The 25,841-nt window shown below is 38.0% G+C and overlaps 1 protein-coding gene across 7 annotated transcripts in view; it reads left to right on the top strand.

The window, feature by feature from the left end:
• The window catches only part of OPN4 (opsin 4), a 38,951-nt gene extending 14,383 nt beyond the window's left edge, over nucleotides 1–24,568 (top strand). The window contains exons 2-17 of one of the 7 annotated variants that reach the window (XM_088060071.1): nucleotides 3,109–3,301; nucleotides 3,381–3,512; nucleotides 3,693–3,758; nucleotides 3,864–3,972; nucleotides 10,123–10,265; nucleotides 12,112–12,245; nucleotides 13,412–13,615; nucleotides 15,524–15,695; nucleotides 16,559–16,723; nucleotides 19,322–19,429; nucleotides 20,586–20,766; nucleotides 22,074–22,097; nucleotides 22,309–22,455; nucleotides 22,965–23,033; nucleotides 23,473–23,508; nucleotides 24,353–24,568. In XM_088060071.1, the coding sequence (XP_087916197.1) occupies nucleotides 3,892–3,972; nucleotides 10,123–10,265; nucleotides 12,112–12,245; nucleotides 13,412–13,615; nucleotides 15,524–15,695; nucleotides 16,559–16,723; nucleotides 19,322–19,429; nucleotides 20,586–20,766; nucleotides 22,074–22,097; nucleotides 22,309–22,455; nucleotides 22,965–23,033; nucleotides 23,473–23,508; nucleotides 24,353–24,544 (1,656 nt within the window). In that variant the 5' untranslated portion in view covers nucleotides 3,109–3,301; nucleotides 3,381–3,512; nucleotides 3,693–3,758; nucleotides 3,864–3,891 and the 3' untranslated portion in view covers nucleotides 24,545–24,568. Of the gene's footprint in view, nucleotides 1–3,105; nucleotides 3,513–3,692; nucleotides 3,759–3,863; nucleotides 3,973–10,122; nucleotides 10,266–12,111; nucleotides 12,246–13,411; nucleotides 13,616–15,523; nucleotides 15,696–16,558; nucleotides 16,724–19,321; nucleotides 19,430–20,585; nucleotides 20,767–22,073; nucleotides 22,098–22,308; nucleotides 22,456–22,964; nucleotides 23,034–23,472; nucleotides 23,509–24,352 lie in introns of all 7 variants that reach the window. The other 6 variants (XM_088060072.1, XM_088060070.1, XM_088060073.1 and 3 more) reach the window with 6 other exon arrangements.
• The last annotated feature ends 1,273 nt before the right edge of the window (nucleotides 24,569–25,841 follow it).

Consider the following 25,841-nt stretch of genomic DNA (forward strand, 5'->3'; position numbering starts at 1 on the left):
CTCCTCATCCTGCTGAAGAGGGGGAGGGATGGAGTCACTTGGTCACTTGGAGGCAGCTGGCATCCAGATGAAGGCAGGACTCTCAAGGTGGGAAGGCTTTTCTCACCATAGTTCAATGGGAGAATTCTGGGAGATTAATGCTAGGCAGGTTTTCCTTTCTCTAGAAGTTACTGGAGGGAAATTCAGACCTGGGATGTAAGCCAGATGAACTTTCTGCATGTTTCACACACAGAACTTGTGGCAGAAATGTTTGAAAGCTTTAGAATGAGCTGATGCCTTTGGAAAGTTCCTGGGGTCATAAACTGATATTTCTCCATCAGGCTTCCCAGGAATACAACAGAGGCAAGCTTTTGGTAGAGAATATAGAAGGGAAAGAGAGAGAGAGAAGCCAAATTTCCCTTCTGATCCACAAATCTAATGTTCTGATAACTTCAAGTGAAATAGCCTTAACTATAAAGAAAAGCAATTATTGCTCAACAGAATACTTAGAAATGTTCTCTCTGGTTTAACACTGTATATAAAGCAAGGAAAACCTGAGAGAAAAAAGTTTTGTGAGTGACTTGTTGCATGTCTCTGTCTGACCCCCCAAGCCCTAGGGACAGAGAATGAGGTGTCTCATACTTCACACCTTGTACAGTTCTAGGATGATTCCTCTCCTTCCATGGAAGCTGAGTCATCATACATAAAACAGGGCAGGTGAATTGCCTCTAGCAACTGGCCATAATAAAGGATCACACAACTACCATCATATGAGAACATCTCCAATGGCCATAAATATGAGTGTTAGGGTCCAATTTTCAGAAATAATCTCCCTAGCTTGCAAGTGCCTAGGATTCACAGAAGCAGAGTCCTAAGGCTAAGGAAGAATACCAAATGAGTAGTCCTCTTTGACTAGTATTTGCTTCCCAGTGGAAAAACTTCCTTTCTGACCTTTACACTGAATATTCTTTCATAATATGCTCTCAGGACTGCTGAACTAATTAAAGTAATCTCTCTGCAAAGGTGTGTATATCAACACCAAATCTAATGAAGCAGGAAGACAGTTTCTATAATGTCTAATTTACTTTAAAAAAATGTATATTTATTCTGTGATTTGATTACTCTGCCAAACATATTACAGGCTCCCCTAAAAATGCCAAAAAAGTCAATGCTTCCAGGCTAACTGGAAATGAAATATTTTCAGTGCATTGACTTCTTGTTGAGAGGAGTAAGAAGGAAGAAAATGTCATCTGTGACCCAGGGAAAAGGAGAACTTTATGTACAAGCTGTTTGTAAACAGATTGAGTGTTGGCATTGTCCAAAACTAAGATATGCAGCAGAAAACTAAAAGGATCTAAGCAAAGAAAGTGAGCACGTCAAATATCACAGCTAATCTAGTATTTATGCTTGTCTTGAAGACTGTATGTCTCAAACTTCATGTCTTATCTGTTTGACAAGATCAGGATCTAACTGTGTGCAACTCCTTTGAGTACAGAGCTCACACATGGGAGACCTCCCATTGTCTCATTCCTCTGCATGTCAATCATTTCTGTACTTTCTGCTCTACTCCTTGGTAAGCTTCATTTGAAGGTAGTATGAGCCTTTGCCAGTTTCACATTGTGGCTTTCTGTAATGACATCTCCCCACTATTTAGTAGTAAAATGCAAAATTATCTTCCAAAAAGGTCCTGGTCCCCAAAATGTCCACCACCATTGCTTGCTGCAGCATCCTTACAGTGCAAGCACTGTGTATGCAGAGGCATGAATTTGGAGTTCACATCAATGTCTTTTGAATTTTGTACATTAATGTCACATCCACTATTGCCCTGATATTCATGTGTCTGATGCGACACAAAGAGAAGGGAAGAACACACTCTACAAAGTGACTATAGAATCTCAGACATTGGCAAAGGTGAACTTGTCAATGGATCAGCCACTTCTGGGTGCAGTTCTGCCACAGCTGGTTTAAATCTGGCTTGGTTGCATCTACCAACACTGCAAGACAGGGACACTTGATGAAATCTCTCTGCCTTTCATAATAGGCCTGCTAATCATTACTCTTAGGGTGTCATGGTTTGAGGGCCTGTAGAGTTTAAGCAGTGTCTCTGCTGACTAATGTTCAGTGGCCTGCTGACAACAAGGATCACTTCCCTCCTTCGATCACTGCCGAGGGAAACTACAACATATAGGTGAGTGCCTTCCATTTGAGGCACAGCTCCCATTCATACAAAGAAATGCAACCCTTCAGTTTATGATTAGGTACTGCAGGTGTTCACTTAACAAAAGGTATGAGTGCAGAGCTGGGGGAATGCAATTCCCACCATTACTAACACAGACTTCTCACAATGGCTTTCCAGTAACAGTTCACAGCATCTATTTTTAATACCAACTGCAGTGAAGCTAATAGCCTGCATCAGGGTCATTTTGACAGTGGATGGAAGGCCTAAACTCTGATGCTCAGCCTGCAATATCTGCTAGAAAAGCTTTTTCACACACTGTGCCTAATTCTCTGTTGCAATTAAACCTCACTTTACAACAGTAATGGGCCTTCAACTGGGAATACAGCAATTAATCTGTCTTTGCACAGTGGAATGTAAAGCCAGATTTTGTGAATGAGAATCTGTGCGTACTTTACCTAAACACAACTGAAAAGAAAGCAGGCAGCCCTTGAAATAGATGGATATTTGCTGTTTTCTGCCTAAGGTAGTTGTTTAGGGATTTTTGTTTGGTTTGGTTTTTTAACTAAAGAGCAGAAAAGGATGATGTCAGGTTTTATCCCTATGTTTTGTTTATTTTTAGAAGTAGACCAACAAACAACCATGACCTAAATTCTATAAGACAGAAGTGCATACAACCACATTGTTAAATATCAGAATCTCTTTGACTTCTGACAACTTCAGCAGAACTGTACACATGCATCTTCTTTAAACACAGACTACAAAAAACTAACTCACCAATATGATAAAAAATAACTATATTAAAGACAGAGTAAACTCCACCTTTTAACTTCTCTGTCTTCATAGACATAGTGTGGGAATAGCATTAAAATTCAGACATACATTGGTCAAAGGCAAAAAACAGATACCAGCACTTTTAAGTGAGCATCAGTTTTATGCTGTCATTAAAGCAGGAATCAGGATGGAACAAGCTGTGAACTGGGCATGTGCGGACTCTGCCCTCTCCTGTATTTAAATGGAAGCCGCTGCTGCTGCCCTTTGCTAAGCTGATGATGGACTGAAGCAATCTGAAGCTCTAGTGAGAAACTCTGCACTGGATCTCACACCATTCCAAAGAATCTAACAACCTGCTTCACAAACACAAAGGTAAAGTGGCTTATTTAAATCCAGAGGACAGCTCTTCTTTCTTGGTTTTTGCTTAGATTTTGTTCATCTGAATAATTAGCCCACTCAGAAGGGGATCTTTTGTTCCTCCGAGGACACCAAGAGCACCAAAACTGTGGAGTCCTTCAATGCATGGAATGACTCGGAATCCAATGCCTACACACCGATGGATCTGCCTCTTAGAGCTCCAACAGTAAGTGTTTTCTGTTACTTAAAGCTCAGCATATACATTTCTGGCAAGGCTGGCATTTATGGGACTGTAAATGGATAGTTAAGGAGCATGTACACATTTAATGCTGCAATGCAATAATGAATGACGTAACAAAAACTTTTAAAACTTCTTTTCATTCCTTTAACTATTTATTTAATGCAGAAAGGGCTGTACGACCTGTTTTTCAGCAGAGTTGCATGGGCAGAAAACAGGCAGGAATGTCTAAAGGTAAAGTGCATCAAATATGTTGCAAACTATCAAAACAAGATGGTCTTGTATGTTAAACTGCTGTTTAGCAGTTCAAACACAATGCTCTCTTGTGTTGTTATTCAGGGCGGAAATCCCCATAATTTCTGTAATAATGCAGTGGAGTGCTTATGTAAACGTTAAAAGAGTTGTTATGTGCAGTTACCCAAGAAACTTGTTTGGAAGGTTTTCTCAGGTAAGTCCTCTCAAAGCTCTTTCTGAGTTTTTATATACTAAAGAGAAAGACATTTTCCTTGGAAGTGTGAAAGTGAGAATCTCTTGTGATGACACTTCAGGATGAAATTTTTTCGGTTTGCTAAAAATTTCCTCCATCCCACTCCACAAACTTGAACCAAAAGAGTTCAGAAGTCCTCATCCTGGCTTTGTCACTCAGAATATTACTAGGACTACACGTTTTGTTCATGTGCTGTTTTTAAAAAAGTATGTTTAAAAGTTTATAATGAAAACATGAACCAATGTAATTTTTAAAGTGCTTAAAATCTATTATTTAATAAAACCTGTATATCTGCAGTATATTACCAAAAAATAAATAAAGAAGTGTCCTGAGCTAAGGCACTGATAAAACTAAATTAGATGGATAACATGTGAAAAAGGATAGCAGAATGTAGCAGGGAGGGAGAAAAGGGACTGGAGAGTGCATGGAAAAAATGGAAAAGGATTCTGGGGACACAGCGATTTACACAGGAAAATTAAAAATTTATCTTTTCCATATTCTGCTGAAAGATCTAATTAGTTGTCCCTTTCCTCTCCCTAGGTCAAGTGTCTGCACTGCCAAAATTTTGCATTTTAACTTGACAAAAAGACTGGCTTAAGAGAGTTTCAGGAGTGAAAGCAGTGTGTACTGCTTGTGGCTGAGATTAAATCCAAAGATAGGATACAAAATCTGCTATCCAAATTGCTCAACAGGACAAGCATCATCTATGGAAAGCCCTGCTGTCTACTGGAAAGAGGGCTTAGCAGTTAGCGTCACCCTGCTGAAACCATAATTGAGGGGGGATTACACTCCTCTCTGTGCTGCCTGTTATAACAGAGCAAGTGGCCACAGAGGCAAGCTCAGAAATCAGAGCAAGGATCTGTAAAGGAAAATAAGTGCCATCAGTTGTTTGAGGCCTGTTGTAGGTAGGCAGTACAAATATCACACAAGGAACCCCAGGAAATTACAGTGTTTCTGGTCAGGTAATTTTTCTAAACTATGTAATTTGTTTAATGTAAAAGGCCTAACACTATCATTGGTTGTGCAAGTCATACTGTGTAAATAAGTGGCTTCCTTACCTGCATTTGTAGGAAAATTAAGAACAAAGAAACTTATTACACTACCAAAGTTCACACTGGACTGCCAAAACTTGCAATGTTTTGTAACTGGTCTCTATTCTATTCTAACATTCTTCCTGCAAAACCAGTGCCTACAGTTTGAAGTCAGATGAATTCATAAAAGCAACTACATAGAACGCCCTATTTTCTTTCCCCTTTTGTTGTCTTTACACCAAATTAGATACAATTCTTCTGCCATGTTCAGACAGAGTAGCTGAAAAAATGTCTTTGACAGTTTTTTCTGCTCCTGGCTTTGGAATCGATGTCATACAGCTCAATCAATCAATCAATCAATCAATCAGAATCAGCACTGAAATATGTTCAAATGCCCAAATGACCTTAGAAGGATTTCTTCTTTCCCTGTAGCTATAACTAAACTTGATCTTTTACTCTTGCCATTGTGAGACTGTGAGGAGTGGCCAATATCAGATATGATTTATATTTACTATGAGTATTTGCTTGCATGGCCTTGTTTCTACATTCATCACTGTTACCTTTAGTAGGACTTCAGAAATAAACATCTCCAAGTGAAAGGTAATTAAGTGATATGATTTTATTTACTCACTCTGAAAAAGAAGAGCTGTTTTTCTCAGTAATAGCTGAATTCTATTCTTCAGAGGTTGTCGTTTTATCACTTGTACACAAATACCTTCCTCATGCTATGGGGACGTGTGTTGGACTTTCAAAAATTGTATTCTTCAACTAGAATTTATTCAGAGGTTAGCTGGTTTGGTTCATTTGGGGTTTTTTTTATTTAATCAATTATGAAGTAACTATTTAGAAAAAATTCTCTTTAGGAAACAATGATAAATGGATTCCCAAGACAAAACAGACACAGGCATCAAATATTCCTGGGTTTAATATCCAGTCTAGATTTCCTTGTTACCTGGACAAATCATTTAGGAATTGTGATTTTGGTTTGGATTGCAAAGGAGTTTCTTTATCCTTTCAACTCTCCTCAGATTAGTGTCTTGGAGGGTCTTGACAAACTTCATAGTGAACTACAAATTCTGCCCTATGAGCCTTAATGAATCTGCCCTGTGGCTGTTTCATTTTTACTCCCTTTCTCTGCATGCACCAAGCCTTTGTCTCATCCCAAAGAAGCAAGCTGGTTCCTCAGATTGTCCCTCAATGAAGAATTCTGCCTCCCTTGCAAGCAGCTGTGGCAGCAAGTAGTAAATATAGAATAATGAGGCTCCATATTGTGCTGCAGCAAGGATTTAGACATATTTATCTTTAAAACATTTGCTTTTCTTCAAACTCCCAGAAAGCATCTCAAGTTTGTAAGTCTCAGGCAAGTTTACTACTGCAAGACAACTGAAAACACAGTTCTGTTTTAGTTGTTTAGCTGTTGTAGGCAGTAGACAAATATTCCTTTAGGGAAAACAGTGAGCATTTTAAGAAGGCAAACTTCATTAAACCTACCTGCTTCCCTCTACTCTAGTGCTTCCACAAGGACACACTTAAACTGCTGGAAAGAAACACACTGACACGGAGCAACTCCATAACTTTTTGACTCTGCATCTATTGAGGCAAATGGCAGAGTAGGATTTAGCAAAGGATTACACCTATATGTGGAGGATTAAAATTTATGGAGGACTAAGATTTTCCTTTCCAATGGATAATAATGCTGTTTTGGGATACAAACCAATTACTAAGACTCTTCTTAAAATTAAACTCCCACATCACCGTTCATTATGCATATTTGGTATCTCTGAAATGCCCAGTCCTGGCTAAAGGTGGCTGGTGTTTCATCAGGCATGATTGTCTGACACTTCTCAAATTGTTTCTGCAAAACTAAGGTGTAAATAAATAATAAATTATATGCCTTCCAGAGATTAAAAACATAAATTCTTACACAGCTCTAGCAGAAGACAAACAAAGTTATAAAACCTGCTTTTAAACTTGACTAAAGGTTGAGAGAGTTGGGTTTGTTGAGCTGGGGAAGAGTAAGCTTTGATGAGACCTTAGAACAGCCTTCCAGTACCTAAAGAGACTACAAGAAAATTTTACAAGAACATAGTGGTAGGACAAGGAGTAATGTGTTCAAACTGAAAGAGGGTAGGTTTAGATTAGATATTAGGAAGAAATTCCTTACTGTGAGGATGTGAGGCTCTGGAACACGCTTTCTAGAGAAGCTGTGGATGCCCCATCCCTGGGAGTGTTCAAGGCCAGGCTGGATGGGGCTCTGAGTAACCTGGGATAATGGAAGGTGTCCCTGCCTATGGCAGGGGGTTGGAACTAGAGGATCTTTAAGGTCTCTTCTAATCTAAACCATTCTATGATCCTATGGACACCCCCAAGACCCTCTCCCTAGGGCTGCTCCCAACCCCTTTTTCACCCAGTCTATATTTGTGTTTGGGATTGTCCTGATCCACATGGAGGACCTTATATGTGGCCTTGTTGAACTTCATAAGGTCTGCATGGTCCCACCTCTCAAGCTGTCCAGGACGGAATCTCTTCCCTCCAGCATGTTGACTGCACCACACAGCTGGGTGTCACCAGCAAAGCTGCTGAGAGTGCCCTCAATGCCACTGCCCTTATTGCTAACAAAATGTTATATAGTGCCAGTTCCAGTCCAAATATCTTTATTATGAGGTGTTTATAGAAAGAAGGATGAACAGAAAACATGCAAGGCAACACTGCTGTGTATTATCACTGCAATTGAAATAGTTGTTTGCAGTATTCTCAAAGGACAAGTGCTACAATATGGATTGCAACAGGGGGATTTTTATTCTCCCCTGCCAACCAAGTATTTGTACTCTGTGATGATAATAGAAGACAGAATAAACAGGGCTAATGCACTGGAGAAACTAAATAGAGAAAGGCTTTGGGAATTATCTGATTTCTTGATTATCCTGCTGACCTGAATTTTTCAAGCACTATCTTTTTCTCCCTGTCCTTTCTTTTGATGCCCGCAGAAGACAAAGGGCTGAACTTGATACTGACACATATTTTTGTCTTCTACTAAGGAAGCTGTGTGTATATATGCAACTTAGTGATGTATTTGAAGTGCTTAGGCCTGATCTAATGCCTTCTTGATCAACTAGTACCTTTCTTTGATGTAAAGAATAATAATTGTATTTCCAATTAAAATAGTGAAACTCTTTTTAAATAATTGATTTTTATCTCTTGGAGAACATCTGAGTTGTATCCTCTGGTAAAAATCCAAGGCCTACAGAAAGTCCACTAAAATGCTAATTTATTCATTTTACCATACACCTTCTCCTGATTATATATGTAGTTTTATAATTTATGCCCTAGCACACTGCTCCAGTGTAAATATTATTCCTTTATTTTTTCTCACTCTTGACATTTTTATTGACTATGAACTTGTTTCATTAATGAGTAAGTAATTTTAAAGGCTTCTACTTTCCCTTAACTAACCTTGCCTCTCTAGTGATTTCTCCATGTATTTATATTTATCTTTCAAATTTTTCCTTGTCCTTAGTGCTCCACAAATTTTATTCAAATTCAAGCCACTTTAATCTGTTCTTCACAGCCAAAACAAGTTCCTTTAGTTGCTTCACTTCTGTTATACTGATCCAGTTCTGATTAAATGGATAGCTACAGGGAAAAACCATCAGAAATCTCCATTCCACTAATAATCATAATTAACTCTTTGCAGATCAAGTGTTTAAAAATGTTCTAGCCACAAGACTAAGAAGAAATAAAACCAACCCAAACCAAAGAACACCTGATCTCATTTACTTGAAAGAGTTTTATCTCAGACTCTCCCTATCCACTTGCTATTAGTATGGGATTATTTTTGTTAGTTTACTGGCAATGTGTTGAGCACAGCAATTTCTAGCTGGGCAAGATGCCCATTGATGTTAATGGTGTTATGGCAACTTGCACTTTGCTGCAGGAACCTGAACCATAGATGCTGTGATACTGTCATTCAGTGTATCAAACTTAACATTTTGCTCCAATTACAATAACAGCCAGAACTACATTTTCTTTCTCTAAGATCAGAGTATTTGTCCAGCATTTCATTGCTGCTAACATAGAAACCCAGGGAATGCACTCTGGTGGTTGAGGACTGCTGTGGGCAGATCTTCAGCACACAAAGTAATCTCATCCAGAATTCCAGGCACTCCTGGGGTTCACCTCTTGCTACTGGCACATTGGTTTTAAATACACCCTGCCTGTAATAACCTCAGCCCAACCTCACAGATGTATTCAGAAGTAGTGTCCTCCTCTATTGTCGGAAATACCCATTTCCAATACTGCAATCTTCAGACTTGGCTAATGAATTTTGTTGTGAGTTATTAGCTGATTAAGACACAAATGCTTCAATCAAGTGGTTTATGAAATACTTCACAGAAAGCAAAATACCTTTATTCAGGCAGACCAGAACGGGCGTAGAAACCAGGCGTAAGGTATAAAGGATTTGTGGTTTAGTTTTTCTGATCCTTAATTTAGTTCCCAAAAGACTCTTGTTCAAGCTGCCAGGCTTTTGGTAATCAGCTCTTGAGGGCAACTCAAAATTCAGCATCTCTCAGTGGGAATAATGAAGTGGCCATACTGATATAGGAGTAAATGCCTATTTAACCATAGAACATTTCTACTTAGTTAGAGAAGTCTAACCCATGATATCAGAGGACAACTGAAATTTTACTTCACAGGTACAGAAACTTCCCTGAAATTAAACCTATAGGAAGCTTACTTGTTGTTAAACACTGCATTATCAGATACTGAAATCAGATGCAATGAAACAGGTCCCTTCCTGTCTCTTTTTCTCCTCTATATCCTTATTTTTCTTTTGAGAGAGACTAGGTTGCTTTTCTTCACCAAAATTCTAAATCTACAGTAAGCATACAAGCTGCCCTTTGCACTGATGATGACATATTTATCCCCCAAAGATGATCAACAATAAATGGAATTTGAATTTACTCTGACTTTTTTTGTTTGTTGCCTTTTTGTATTCTTGACCATTTTCCCTTCTAGAGAAGCACATGCCAGCTTATTCAGAAAAGTTTGGCATACCTATGACCTCTTATTTGCTCCACAGAAGATGACAGTGCAAGATGTTCCTCGTGCCTTTCCCACAGTGGATGTCCCAGATCATGCCCATTATACAATTGGAGTTGTCATTCTTATAGTGGGGATTACAGGAACTCTGGGTAATTTCCTGGTCTTCTATGCTTTCTGCAGGTACATTTCTTTTGAATGTCTTTTTAAATATTCAGTTGTATGAACTTGAACTGTATCCTGTGCACTGCAAACACCGTCCAGGAATAATATCAGACTACTTTACTGGCAGGGTAAAATGCACCAAGAGACATTGCTGTAGGGAAGAGTGGCAATCTGCCATTTTCCTCTGACTTCTTCCCATTAACAACAGCCAGAGCAAAATTGTTAGCAAGATTGCAAAGAACCACCCAGATATTCCAAGCAATAGAAATGCAGCCAAAGCAGAAATGTTACAGTGACTTTTTTTCTACTGGCTAACTATGTCTGCATTGAACTGATGGGCTGGTTTGCACCTCTGTACCTCACAAATCTGCTGTTTTATATGCTTCCTTCCTCCCTGTTTCTTACTAGTCAGTTTCTTTCTTTCCCCCTTGTTCATTAGTGTCCATGTCCCATTTTTTCACACTTTCCAACACTTGGATTGTTTCCTTTTAGCTAAAGCCATATTCCAACTTTTATATCTGAGGGAAGTTGGATCTCTGACAACGTCATATGCTCACCATTCCTGTTCACTCCTCATTCTGTGTCTGATTTGTCACACTGGGGCAGAGCATTGACATGATGTTTAAGCCAGTGAACTTCTACTGTGTGATTGGTCTTTAGGCACTAACATAATAAACCAAAATAACAGTAACAAATTATAGGATAATTTGGCTGTGTTAACTTAGATCACTGAAGTGTAGATGAAAGTTTTCTTGGTCTCAAGCCTGTATTTATGGGCAGTAGGTTTCAGCACATTCATTCGGAGTAGATAGCAACACTTAAATGAGAATGACAGTGGCTTTAAGAAGGGAAAAAGGTGTTGGCATGCAGATCAGATATGTGAGGAATAAGTACATGAGCCAGCTTAGCTCTTTGGCTGGTCCCATATAGGATATCCAGTTATGGCACTTACACTGGAGGACACAGCTTGTCTTCATTTGAAGGTGATATGAAGACAGAAAGAGACACTGATAGCTAAGTAACGAGTACATCAGAAATTCAGAAAATAGTTTAGGTGCTTACAAAGCAGCTTCAGGTAATGACAAACCATAAGAGAACCAGCTGCATGAAACAGAAATGTGTTCAGTGACTTCACAGACTACAAACAAATACACACAACTCCTAAGCACCTACTAGTAACACCTCCTTGGTCCTAAATTGACAGAAAGGGGACAGTGGTCCTAGTGATTGATTCTGGGCCAGTACAAAAAAACATGGTTTATTCACCTGTTTTTCAATTATGTCTAAGACTGAAATTGAGAAAGGAGCTCAGTTACGCTAAGCCTCAAAGTGAAGAGCTCTTGGTTGAGTTTTTATGTGTACACTTTAAAACACGGTACTGTAATATTATGAATAACAAAAACAGGCAGAATACACTGAAGGCTGCTTATTGCTGTTTTAAAGACAGAGTCTGGGCCAATGAAATGAGTGTCACAGAGAAGAACTGATATAAAACAAAGTGCTTGATGTGGTTCATAGTGAGTTTGCTTAATCCCTGTTGTTTAACCGGATCCAGAAATCCACAGTGTACATCAACTTTAACTTCCTGTTAATTGTGGACATGCAGTGCACTGGTTAGAATATTTAAAGAACATTGTGATTTATCCCCATCACTGAGCTGGTTATCAAAATTATCATGTAAAGTGCACAGGAGTATGAGGGTGTGAAACTGAGCCTTGCTTGCGTTCCCTCATGAGGGAAACGAGAAGCACTCTGCTTTAGCTTTCCATGTAGTGTTCCTTGGTATTTGTGAGCTCACAGGAATGAGTAACAGCATAATTAACAGTGTAGCAGTGTTTAGCAACATTTCTTCTGATCTCTGTAGGAGTAGGAGCCTTCAGACCCCAGCCAACATACTCATCATCAATCTAGCTATTAGTGACTTCCTGATGTCCATTACACAGTCTCCAGTTTTTTTCACCAGCAGCCTCTACAAACACTGGATTTTTGGCGAGAAAGGTTTGTATATTTTCTTTCTAAGGTTTCATTATGTATGTTCTTACAATAGTGGCAGTTAATCTATCTACCCTCAGGTACTCTTGCAATATTGAGAACATTTCTCAACATTGTTTCGGTGTTGAAACATTTCTTTGAATATTTGTGTCTGTATGCAATAAATACACTGCCATCATGAGAAGAAAATTACATTATTGAGACAGATACAAAAACCACATAGAGCCAAACCGCTGGCAACATGAGGGACAGCACTAATCTTCTTGCCATTGTTCTTGTCCAATCACCTCATGACTTACTGTCAGAGTCCTCTGACAAAGAAGCGCTCACCCTCAGCACACCAGCTTAAAAGCCCTTCTAAATAACCTGCTCTGGGACTTGGATCTGGCATAGGTGAGGCAAGAAAGCCTGGAAAATCTGATTTTTCACAACAGAAATATTAACACTTCCTGTGTAGTAAGTAAATGTGAAATGAAGGTGCTTTCATTCTTCCAATGTAACTGTTGTAAGAGGAAGACTAGTCTGCCTTTTGAACAGGTACTGACAGAAAGGAAACTCAGAGAAGTAAAATTGCTGTTTTGATCTCTGATGACCAAAAGCATTTTTTATTTTACTTCCATTAAGTGTTCATTTGCATACATGTTAAAACTAATCCAAACCACTGCTTTTAATCATTAGGTAGTTTGAACAATTAAAATCACTCATTAATGTATTCATAGTCTGAATATTTACTTCAGCTAAATTAGTCATTAATATATTCATATTTACTTCAGTTTTGCTGCCCTTGAGATATGAACAGTACCAAAGTAACTATATCACATTGTTAAGCAAAACAGCTGCTTCTATGGGACCTGCAGTAAAACTGGAGTTAAACGAGATATTAATGGACTGCTGAAATGATCCCACTAGAAACATCAGAAATCAATGAGTGAAAATATGTTAAGTATTACTGTCTCCGGCAATTGAAGCAAACAAAATCTTTGAAGTTTATCTCCATGGATAATGTAATTAGCAAGACAGACAGCAGCTTTGAAGTAGCACTGTAACTGCAGGGAAACTCAAGTTTCCTGCGGTACAAATTCCAGAAGACATTAGACAGACTTGAACTCTCCTAGAAATAATTAGCATGGATAGATTAATTTCACTGCTACTTCTGTCATCTTCATTGAAAGGCTGTGAGCTGTATGCCTTCTGCGGAGCACTTTTTGGCATTACATCTATGATCACTTTGACGGTGATTGCCTTGGACAGATATTTTGTCATCACTAAACCTCTGGCTTCTGTTGGAGTGACGTCAAAGAAGAAGGCCCTAATAATCCTGGTAGGAGTCTGGCTGTACTCTTTGGCTTGGAGTCTCCCACCCTTCTTTGGATGGAGTAAGTGAACTGGAATAAAACTTTTTTGCCCTCATAGTAGTGGATTAAAGACCAGTTAAAGGTACAGAAGAGGGCTGAATTAACAGCTCACATACGAGACTCGAATAGACCAATTTGAAAATAAGAGATTAAATACATGTTGAAACTGAAGGTCTCTAATCAAAAGAAAATAAAGCAGTGGACATTACAGCATATTATATGACAGTGGCATATAATATGACATATTACTTGCTGCATAAAGAACAGTAGATAAATTTGTGGCCAAAATTTATGAAGAATATGCCTTCTCATTATCCCATGTCTACTTCCATTGAATCAAATTCAACAATACATAACTTAAATACATGTATTTGTGTTATTTCTGATGAATTTTCATCCCCAAAGGTGCTGTCTAAGACAACAGTGTCAATCTAATTATTTTTTATTCACATAGAAGATGAATACAGTCTGAGCATTTGTGCCAAGAGATCTTCAGTAAGTCTTGACTGTGTTCTGGATGGACAAATTGCACTTGGTCCACATTCTCCATTCAGTCAGTGGTACTGTCACTAGCTTCCAATAAGCATGGCATTTAGTAGTAACTAAAATGCCTTTGTAAATGTGATTGTAAATCCTTTTCACATGGAAATTGGAAACATTCATACAGCACCTTGATCATTGCAATTTGTGTCAAAGCCAGTTTCTGTTATTCTTCCTCATTGGAATCTGCCTCACTACCATTAAGTTTGTTTCCCAAGAGGCACCAGTTGCAGTCACTAAGTTGGAATGAACTCATCATTCAAAACCACAGCCCACCATTATGCTCCCTAATTCCAGAAGAGAATGTCTGCCAATTGATGTGAGAACATAGACATGTTTGACTCGTAAATGCTGCAACAACCAACTCAGGTACTGAGTTGAGAATTTCAGCAGAGTTTTGTTACTGTACCTTGCTGTTGTATTATTGCCATTCTGGTCCCCCTAAACATGAAGCATGCTTAAGCAGGCAAACTGCAATACTCACAGAAGCAGTCTTTAGTTGAGTGAGGAGCTGTTACAATAACAAAATGACAATATAGCGTTAGATTACAGATTCTCAGTTGAAGAAGGTGGAATAATTGCTTGAAGTGTGTTATTATCTTGTAATTAGATTCTAATAGTGCCCACAGTATGAACTCTCACACTGTAATTAGATGCATTTGAGAACATCTGGTGCAATATTTTTACAAGCGGAACAGAAAATAGCAGCGTAAACAATTAAAATTAAAATTCCAAAGTAAAAAGACATTGTTATTGCCCATTTATTTACTTAACAGTTCAAAACAGTTCCTTTAAAGAGAATATATTTTATTTCAGGCAGAACATTAGGTATGTATGGTTTTTTTTGGTTTTGGGGGTTTTGTTTGTTTGCTTTGTTGTTTTTTTATTTCTATTCAGCTTTACTTCATGACAAAATAATTTATAATTTGGACTACACAATAAATCTTTCTCCTTTGCCCAGCAAATTTCTCTTATCTGCACACACTTAGAAAAGTGGTACATAGAGCAATTGGTTTGACTCCTTAGGAAGAAACCATTTTGACAGGAAATGGAGATATTTAAAAAGAATACAGGCCAAGACTGTCCAAGATCCAAACAAGTATTTGGAGAGATTCCCTTTGACTATGATAAGTTTTAAACAATATTCAAGACTGAGGCGAAATTCAGTTTTCTGAAGCCTTAGACTGCTAAACATAAATACAATGGGGAAATGAAATAAAAGAAAATATAAAAGTGCTTTACATTAAGATTTGTTTATAGTTTTAAACCCTTTTTTCTCTTTCAAAGAATAGGACTAAATCTCATGTTATTCTGAGTATCTTCGCTAACTTCTGCACTCAGAATAACAATCACTTCATGGTTTATGCCTTCTTCTGTCTTCCTTTCTAGGTGCGTATGTTCCTGAGGGTTTGCTGACTTCCTGTTCCTGGGACTACATGACTTTCACACCATCAGTCCGTGCCTACACAATGCTGCTTTTCTGCTTTGTCTTTTTCATTCCTTTGATTGCTATCATATACAGCTATGTCTCTATCTTTGAGGCTATCAAGAAGGCCAACAAGTAAGTAGCCAACAGTCCTAAATTTTTATCTTTCTCTTTAAATGACTGTTCTCTTAAAACAAAGAAAGAACAGAAGAAAATTGCGATGTTTCTCACATTTATTTAGTAAGCACAACTGAAACAGAAAACTAAATGAGAATTCTGCCAGTACTCAACACGGTAAGAAGTATGGTTCTCAGAAGAGCTATTCCTGAATTTAGGCTTGAGCTTATCAGTATATTATCTAATGACATGGAAAAATGTACAGAAATTAAGCAACCAGAATGAAAACAAAACAGGACCTCAGAAACACCTAATGACAGTGTATCAATAACTATTTCACAGAAAAATTGATGGAATTGAACTATAAATTTAAAAAAAAGAGAAAGGGGTGAAAAGATGATTAAAGATTTAATATTAGGACTCTGAAACAAAAAGCTGTTACTTCAAAAGTAAAGGGCAGCCTGCCACTCCATGTGCCACGAGTAGGTACCAGTCCCGTAGATCCCAGCGGATCTGGTCACTTAGCTCAGAAGTACAAAGTGACAGCAGGGTAGCAAAACAGGACCCAAGGAAGCAAAGACTCCTCTAACTGTCTTTAACTCAGCATTATTCAATTGGCTTTAATACCTGCTTTCTGTGGAAAACCTTTTGGTACAGGGGTATTTTTTCATTGAAGCACATGATTCATTGTGCCATTGATTAGTGCAACAGAAGTACATTGAATTGTGAAGGATGGGTCACGTACTTGCATTAACATGCAAGTCAGAAGTGCATGAGTTTTAGCCTGAAGTAGCAAAAGAGTAATTGTTGCCCCACTTTATGAAGCTCTTTGCTCATTTCCCTACCTTAGTTTTTTGCTGTTGTATGTTTATTTTCCCTAGGTCTATTCAAATATTTGGATGCAAACGTGGAAATAAAGAGTTCCAGAAACAGTATCAGAGGATGAAAAATGAATGGAAGATGGCCAAAATTGCACTGATTGTCATCTTGTTTTTTGTCATTTCCTGGTCACCATACTCTATTGTTGCTCTGGTAGCTTTTGCTGGGTAATTATAAATGTATCAGCAAAGGAATATTCAGTGAAAGCAAAAGATGTGGAATTGTTAAAGACAGATGAAAGTCAAAGCTACTTGTCATGTTTGATGTCTGAAGCGTGTCCAAAACATTCACATATTTAGGAGTGATATTTAATAGATGGGGCAGGTGTTGACTGATTTTTGCTAAGTTTGACTTTAAGAAAATTCAAACAAAAATAAAAAAAGAGAGAAAACAAGAATACTACTACTGACAACATAAACTGCCATGCTGAAGATTTCTGAATGCATTCTCTATGCTAGGATATTTGAACTATTTGAACTTTATTTAGCACCAAAATGCTAAAGAAAGCACTCCAAAAAGATCCTCCCAGGGGTTGATTCTTTTTTTTCTCTATTTCTTTTAATCTATAAAAGTATATTCTTTTTTTTTTTTTGGTGATATCAAACTGATGGAATTCCTTACATGTATAAGCAAGTTCAAAATTAGTACATACATGTATTGGGAGCTTTTTGATACTGGATATAAAAGATCATAAATATAAATCATTGTAGCATGTTCTTAATCTATTTAATTGTCAGTATTTTATACAGTAATTTCAATGGAAGCATGACAATATTAAAACATGTAGCTTGACACCAGAAAGTTGATACAATCCAGACAAAAGTAATGGATTGGGAATCCAGATGCCTTGGCTCTACGTGGTTATTTCTCCCACCTCAAGGTGTGAATTTTCCTGTGCTTCAGTTTAGCCTCTCTAAAATGTGTGTGACTATCTGTTTTAGGAAGGCTTGTCACCTGCAAAACCTCACCTGGACAATTCCTATGACAGTACTAAACACTTCTCTTTGTATTTTCAAGTCAAAGAAAAGTAGGTGTTCCTATAAATGGCACACAGCTCAATTTTACTTAGGACAGAGCATTTTGGGAGACAAGGGTGATTTTTGTTACACACCCAAGGAAGAGGCTACTGCAGGGCTATTGTCTCGAACACTGCTTAGAAAGGCAGTTTCCTAAATACAGCGCTTCTAAAATCTCAGGTTTAAGAAGAAAAAAATACTGAGGAAAGTGAATTCTCTCCCTTTGCATGCAGATGGGTAATTCTCAGCTGCAATGAACATTTTCTCCATGAAGGTAAACATGTTCCTCATTCAGAAACACAGATCCTTTGCATGTGTTCAAGTGTCCCACTTCCTGTCAAAGGGGAACTTAGGTACTGGACATCCTCCACTGGTGACATGTGAGCAGTCAGAAACAGAGGAGAAACAAGGAGACACAGAAATGAAGCACAGCTACCTTGCAGCAATGTAAGAGACTTAAAAGAAAATCAATTAGAGGACACTTTAAGCTGACCACTAAGTAGAACTGTTGCACTGTCGAGTATGATTCAGCACCTGCCTTAGGAGGATCAAATACCTGCTGAACTTGGCTTCTGCTTCATGTCTCACACTCTCAAAAATCTGAACAAATTAACAATTTTATAATTTTGCAGTATGTTAGAAATTAGCATTTTCAAATTTTGCTTATAAAGATATCTCAGGAGCAACATAGCTTCATTCAGATTTTTTCAATTTCTGAACTATGTCTTTTAGGCAATCCTACCTGGATTTTTCAGAGAGTAATAGATCAAGTCTGGATGTCTGCTGTGAAATTTTATTGCAAGGGACATAGATAAAATCTCACTGCATGCTACATGTGGGAGGCAGATATGGAGTGTGTGGCTGTAGTCAGTCTTGGACTAAAGACAACTCATCTAACCGAGCAAAAATGTGTGAAAAAGGAAGGAAGAACCTTGATTCCTTTAGAATTTTTTTTTGAAATTTTTTTAGAAGTATTTTGAATGGGGAATGGTGAGCTAGCACACAGTCATGGTCACTAATATTTTTGGTCTACAGGATGCATTTTCTGGGAATGATTAGCTTAAACACAGGAATAATTAGCTTAAACACAAGGCTTTGCTTGCCTTTTGTTTGTTTCTCTTAGCTGAACTCTCCATCAGCCTTACCAAAGCATTCTCTCAGCTCAGGGTCAAAATCTCCATTCCAGTAAGGTCACACTGTGTGTTATCCAGAATCTGTGAAGATTTATACCTCTAATCAATGTTTTTTAAAGTATGATCAGGAGAAACCATGCTGAAATTGCACATGGAGAACATCCTTATCAGAAAAAACCTTAAGAGGTGAAATGGCATTTCAACACTCAGGCAACTGACAAAATGGGTCCAATATTGCAATTGGCAAACCATTTCCACCTCATCACAGAGCATATATATTCCCATAGTATGATGAAAAACTTCCTCACCAGGATGTTGAGGCCTTCCTAAGGGCTGACATTGTCCCTAGGTTAAACAACATGAGAATTACCACAATCCTGTGTCATAGTAGAGAAGTACTGCCAGAGAAGCCCCAAGAAAATCATATTTCTCAGAAATACAATTAGATGGATGTTGATCTTCATAGGCAAAGGATGTAGAATTTGTTCTCACTGTTTTGGTACAGAACTCCCCTTTTGCTCTGTCTAGAGCCTTAAAGCACTGTCTTGGCACTGTATAACTGCATAGACAATGCAGAACTCAATAGTAAATACATGATGTGTTTGTGTTACTTTAGGTATTCCCATGCCCTAACACCTTTAATGAACTCCATACCAGCTGTGATTGCCAAAGCTTCTGTCATCCATAACCCCATCATTTATGCCATCACTCACCCCAAATACAGGTAAGTTCACACTTACAAGCTATGTTTCATATAGCAAAGAAAATCTGAGAGTAAATTTATCACTTTTAGGTCTTTTTAGGTTTAGTACCTGAGCTCTCCTTTACCTGCTCATTTTAACTCTGTAGGACAGCCTTGCCCTCCCCAGGAACTCTCTTCAATGCCATAGAAATGTCAGTGGAATTTGTACTTGGAACAAACTACTGAACAGATAAAATTTAGAGATGTTTATGGATACTGATCTGTATTTACCTATAGCATGATAAAAGTTGTAAACCTTTCCATCTCAAAGGAAAGCACCATCAATTTTTAACTGTCTTCATGAGAGGCAGATATTGGGCAGTGCTGCAAATAGCACTTTGTTACATTAACCAGGCCAGTGAGAGAGGCAATACAGTGAGCCAAACCTCGTCTTCCCTATTTTCTGTATCCTCTTCATGTTTCTCAAGGCTTTCATACTTCAGGTGGTATTTCCTCTGACAGGTAACATGAAAGGTTATTAGAACTCCAAGTTCAGATACAGGCAGTAAGATTTAACAGATGGCAGCAAAGCCACACGTAGGCTGTTGTTTCACCACTTACGAAGACCTACTGAGGAACTGGATAGAGAAGAGGTGGGCAGGAACATCTTCGTGGGGAAGGCTGGCAGGAAGAGTAAAGCTAGGCCAGAGTTTCCTAACACTGCATATGAGCAAAGTAATGCAGTCATATAAATGCACATTCTGTACAACTCTACAGATAGCCAGCAGATGTGTAAGAGGAGCTAGAATAGCTGCTTAGGGGAAGATTAAAATAATTCATTATGTAGTACTTCTGTGAGGTTCAGTTTAAAGGGACAGCATTTTATTTTTGCCCTGATTAAGCTGAAAGCAGATAAAACATCATTTTAATAGCTCCCTTCCGTTCCACGAGTTATATTTTAATGCCTTTATCCCTGCCAAGCCATAAATTTGAGTTCTGCCGAACACTGTGAATAAGTCATCTTGCAGGGTGATTGTAGATGAGATATCTGATATCTGGAAAACTCTTTTTGTACCCAGTAATTTTCCAGTCCATGCTGTATTAGTTCATCTCTCTGAATAAATTCATTGTTTACGATGATTGAATTTTTGTGCTAACAGAAAAGAAAATCTGACTGGTTCTATCTCTTATCCATTAGAAGAGCCATTGCAACATATGTTCCTTGCCTTGGACCCCTACTGAGAGTTTCTCCTAAAGACTCACGGTCTTTCAGCAGTTACCACTCCTCCAGACGAGCGACCGTAACCAGCCAGTCTTCTGAGATAAGTGGGCTGCAGAAAGGAAAAAGGAGATTGTCTTCTCTCTCTGACAGTGAATCAGTAAGGGAGACACTTCCCATACACCCATTTTTAATTGCAAAGCAATTCATTTTCATATAGAGTCTTTCCAGGTGGTAGTTTCTTTAGATGAAATGCATTATAGTGCTTGTTACAAAAGCTCCAGAGAAAGTGGAGGGACAAAGCAAAATTAAATACAGAAGGCGGAAGTATAAAAGTAGAATGCAAATAATTTTCTTCTTGATGATTGGTGACACTGAAAGAGGAGTGGAAAGATGGAACAACAGGAATTTTAGGAAGTAAAGTGTTACCGATAGGTAAGTATTTATAAAGCCTTACCTATGGGTAACAATAAAGGAAGCACAGAGTCAAGAGCTCAGCTGAAAGTCTGATCATACTTTTAGGTAGAGCTTGTCTGACCACAGATTTGCAGACTGGACACAGAAAAAAGAAGCTGCCAGTCACAAAATAGTTCTCTAGTGAAAACAAGGTTGTAATGAAATAGACAATGTTTTCTGAAAGTGGGATTGATTTGGAAACATATTAATCATCAGATTTAGACAAATCAGTAAATCCATTACAGAATCTTTCTCACAGAAGACCTCAACAGCTTGCTGCTGCCAGTCTCAGCAAGCAAAACAAATGTTTTACACAGCTGCTGAAAACAGGGCAAGTCTTTGGCATCCAGGCTCCCTCCTATAACTCAAAGTAATATTAGTAACTAAATAATCATATTAGTTAGTTCACTGCAATAATTTAAAACTAAATTTCCAAATAACTTAAAAGACAAAATTTTCTTGGCAATTCTTTTTCACAGTCAGGATAATAACCGTATCTAAACCAGACAAGCGCTGAATTCTGATAGTTGTTTTTTAACAGTGACATTTCAATTTCTTTGCCCTCTCTGTTCCTTTGACTTTTCAGTCCAATCAAAATGAAATTCGTCTGGCTGGTTGCCTCCTGTCAGGTGGAAGGTTTTAACACAGGCTAATAGAAAAGGAACATCTTTATATTGCATCTCTTACACTGCGAATCCTGATTCTTAAAAAAACAACAGACTCCCTCAGTAATACGGTTTTGTTTTCCCACTAAGTGGAACAAAGTTGATAAACGCAAGACTCCTTCCTGAAACAAAATATTTCTGAAGGACTGATTCTGCAGTCCAGAGACACTTCCTTCATTTCTGCTTCCACCCAAGCCACTTTGGAAACTTTGGCCCTAATTCCTCCAAACATCTGTACTTCCTAAGTGGGTAGTACCATGGAAACACTGTCTCCTTGGAGCTACAAAAGGCATCAGAGAAGTTTCAACGATTGTAACAAAATACTATTTTCTTTCAAATTTTGCAGTGCATCCTGTGGAGGAAAAAAAAAGTAAGCTGAATTTTAGACACAACAGACTTGATAATTTAATTTGTACTTCTTATAAGCAAACATTTTATGAAGCTATATGTGGTAGAACTTTTGTGAAATGTCTTTTATACAATGCCTATCTCTTTTATGATTTCTGTCCAGTTAAAAATGGAGCAAATTGGATGAAAGTCTAAGGGACCTAGAATGAATGTTTTTGCTGTATTAATTTTAGGGCTGTACTGAAACAGAAACCGATACTCCCAGTATGTTCTCCGGACTTGCCAGAAGACAAATTTCCTATGAAACAGATAAAGACACAACTCAGGCTACTGACATAAGAGCCAAACTGACAAGCCAGGATTCTGGGAATTGTGGGAAGGTAATAGACTGTGTAATACCTAAATTCTTGGACAACTGACAAGTTAACAAATCTGTACATTGTACCATAATTAATCATGAAGGTTCCTGCCAAGAAGAAACGGATAACCTATGAGTTAACACAATGAGTAATGACTTAGATGCTGTAAAAGGTCATCAGCTTTTTATTCCTGCCTGGTTCATTATTCAGCTGTCTTCATTGCATTTCTGCTGCTGTTTTAGAGAACTTAGTATCTGAATGGAGAGTTGTCTTGTGTTTGGTTTTAAGTGTGTATTTAGTAATATTTGTCTTTCACCGTCCAAATTACTTGGTCAATGTTTCTTTTGTCTCACCATTTGCTAACAAAGGAACAAATTTGGTAAGATGTAAAAAACAAGGCTATCTTTAATATATCACTGATTTTTAGTCAATCATCTGCTGTCCTCTTTTTCCCTATGTATTTTGCATGTCAGATATTGTGACATACCTTTATGCCATTTATATCTGCCTTATCTGTGTTCATTTTTCAGACAGCTGTAGATGCTGATGACATATTGATGGTGGAATTGAATGTCACAGAGTACACGGCTACACCTACTGTAAGAACTATTATTTTAATATTTGGCAACAAAAACTAATGACAATCCCACTCCCTGAGCACAAATTAAGTTGTTTTTGAGATGCAAAAATTACACAATATTCCCAGCACAACGCAGAAAACATGACCACAAAGGGTAGACCATTGCCGAAACTAAGCAGAAGGAGAACATAGGTACCACAGGATTCTTCTGAAGTCAAATTTCTTCAAGGAACCTGAATATTTTCTTGAATTTAGTAAGTCCTCTGATGAGGTCTGTGATTTCCTTAGTGGAGCATGGAAGCATTAACTTTGTGCCATCTTTATATTAATGATGTATATAGTAAGCTGAGACAGCCATTCTGATGGCTGTACCTCTGAGACAGCCTTAGTCCTGCGGCAAGGACTGCTGTACAAAGTTATGTTATTAACTGTTTAATGTTCTCTGTTCTGGGTTGCAGCAATCATCTAAAACACGCAGCTTGGAGGAAATCAAGGTCAGTTTTTGAAACATGCCATGTAATCTATTCAGTAGGATGTTGTATGTTGTATTAGTGCCTGCTTGTTCTTCATCTAACACAGCTACTGCATACGGGTAAAAATATCTGACATCTCTCACAAGCGAGTCAACTTGCCTTAATTCTCAGCAGGCACGGAAATAAAAGAGCTGGTGGATGAAAACAAAGTAGTTTTTTTCTTTGCAGCACTAACCCCAATGTAATACAATCACCTTAAATTGTCTCTTTACTGTTAGAAATTATCCTTATGAGCTATTGTGAGCCTCATCCTAATTGATTTTTTGGTACTGTGCAAGCAACAGCTAATATGGTTTATTATCAAAAAATGCCAGTTAATCTTTCCCTCAATTTTTACCTCATTATGTAGTTTGCTTCCCCCTTCAAATTATCCATGCTGTTAACACTACATTTTACATTATCTCTTGCCCAAGACCCTAAGCAGTCCTTCTTTATGGAGAAACTATTTATCCGATTGAATAGGCTGGCTGAGCATATTCACAGTATTTCTCTTAATAGTTGAATGTGTTGTCACTAGCCTGGTCTTTCTTCAAAGTAGACCAGCACTTAAATAGCAAATGCAAAGTCTTTAATGCTTTAGTACATTAGCTTGTTTAACAGGTGGGGGATTTTTTTTCATAAGTTATTCATGAAATATTAAAAAATGTTCACATCTACTTTTCCCTACATCATTTAAGTTTGCTTTTCAGTCAGCCATGGGTAGTAGCAAATTGCTAAATATATGTCATTTTTTATAGATGATTCAGTGGGATCTCCTTGTAGATGTTTGTGTGGTCCATTTCTTGTAAACCTTTGCATCCTTTAGAAAAGTGAGAGCCTGAACAGTATTGGACAAAGAAAAGGAGAGTCTCACCAGGAATCATCTTCAGCCCAGATACCCAGTATTACAATAACGTGCAGCAGTGTCCAAGGAGTAGAGCTGCCTTCTAGATACAACTCTGATTTCCTGTACCCTAAATCCATCAGTCACAAGCAGAACAAGAAGTCCAGCAGTTGAGTGGTGCAAGTCAGAACATCACCTTAGCCAACAGCTCTGGAGCTGCTGTGGACTGGCTGAATCCAGAATACTTTCCTAGATTGGTCTGAAATGCTCCTACAAAGACACAGCACAAGTCAAGCAAGGATAAAAACAAGAGGAGTGATCTTTTCAGCAACGGAACTCTCTCCAGTGGATCACATCTTGATCTGAGTCACACTGTAATTTCAATATTTCTTCTTTATGCAGCTCATGAAAAAATTTCTTTCATTTGGACTTTATTCTGCTCATGTACATTCCCACCACGGTACAGACCTTACCTAGAAGTCTTCTAGGATTAACTTGAGAGGGAAAGAAGTATGATAATTCAAAACTAGCTTTGTTCACTTAGTGTATTAACTTCAAAATTATTACAGAGCTAAAGCTGAGAAATTTGGGGGGAAATGTACATTACTTCCTGAAGATGGTTTCTTCATTATTTTGAAGTTTCTCAACCAAATGTAAACTTAATTACACAGTCAGTGATCCCTTCTCTCATTAATGATACCTTCCCCCCATTTTCTTCTACAATCCAATGAAAGGCAATGCACTTTAGCAGTAATTTGAAGCCTCATAGCTTTATTTTAATTTCTGAGACAGGGAAAGAGAAAGCAGTAACACTTGAGGAAAAGGTTATGGTCCTTTCCATACTTAGCTTCTTTTCCAACAGTGGCTTAAGAGATGATTTTAACCCATTCTCAGCTAACTTCCCATTGCTATAGGAGATTATTATAAAACTCCTTCTGACTTTCCTTTAGCAGGTTTCATGAGAAGAATGCAGAATACAAAGCAATGTTTGTACTGAAATGTCTTATAGGTAAGTCAATATATGTGTTTTCTGATACTTCAAAGCTGTTTACCCTTTGATGTGCTTTTCTAAAGTAAGTATTGGGAGGAGAAGGTTTAGTTCCCCAAAAATTGTTGTTCTAGCAATGTATGAAATCCACATCACCCCTACTTCGGCATTTTCATTTTTTCCTTTTCTAAGCAGCAGCATTTGTATAGCTGAGGGTTTTCTTCCACAGTGACTAAATCCACAAGATTGTACTTCTTTCCCCTAAAAGGAAAGGGGAAAAATTCTATCAGTATTGACTTTCAGCTTTTCCTTGGTGTCTCTTCAACTGCGTAAGAGGAAGTGAACAAAATTCATTTGCAGTCATAGCAGTCAATCCAAAGTGGGGCTAAGCCCAAAAGAACAGGGCAGAAAGTGCTGTTGAAACAGTTCTTCCCCATAGGCCCTCCAGCAGTTCTCCCTTTGGTTGCAATAATGGAGGAAACC

Source organism: Pseudopodoces humilis, chromosome 9 (genome assembly GCF_049639895.1).
Source record: "Pseudopodoces humilis isolate 2021_Gansu_Grassland_sample_001 chromosome 9, ASM4963989v1, whole genome shotgun sequence".
In the NCBI taxonomy this organism is placed as follows: domain Eukaryota; kingdom Metazoa; phylum Chordata; class Aves; order Passeriformes; family Paridae; genus Pseudopodoces; species Pseudopodoces humilis.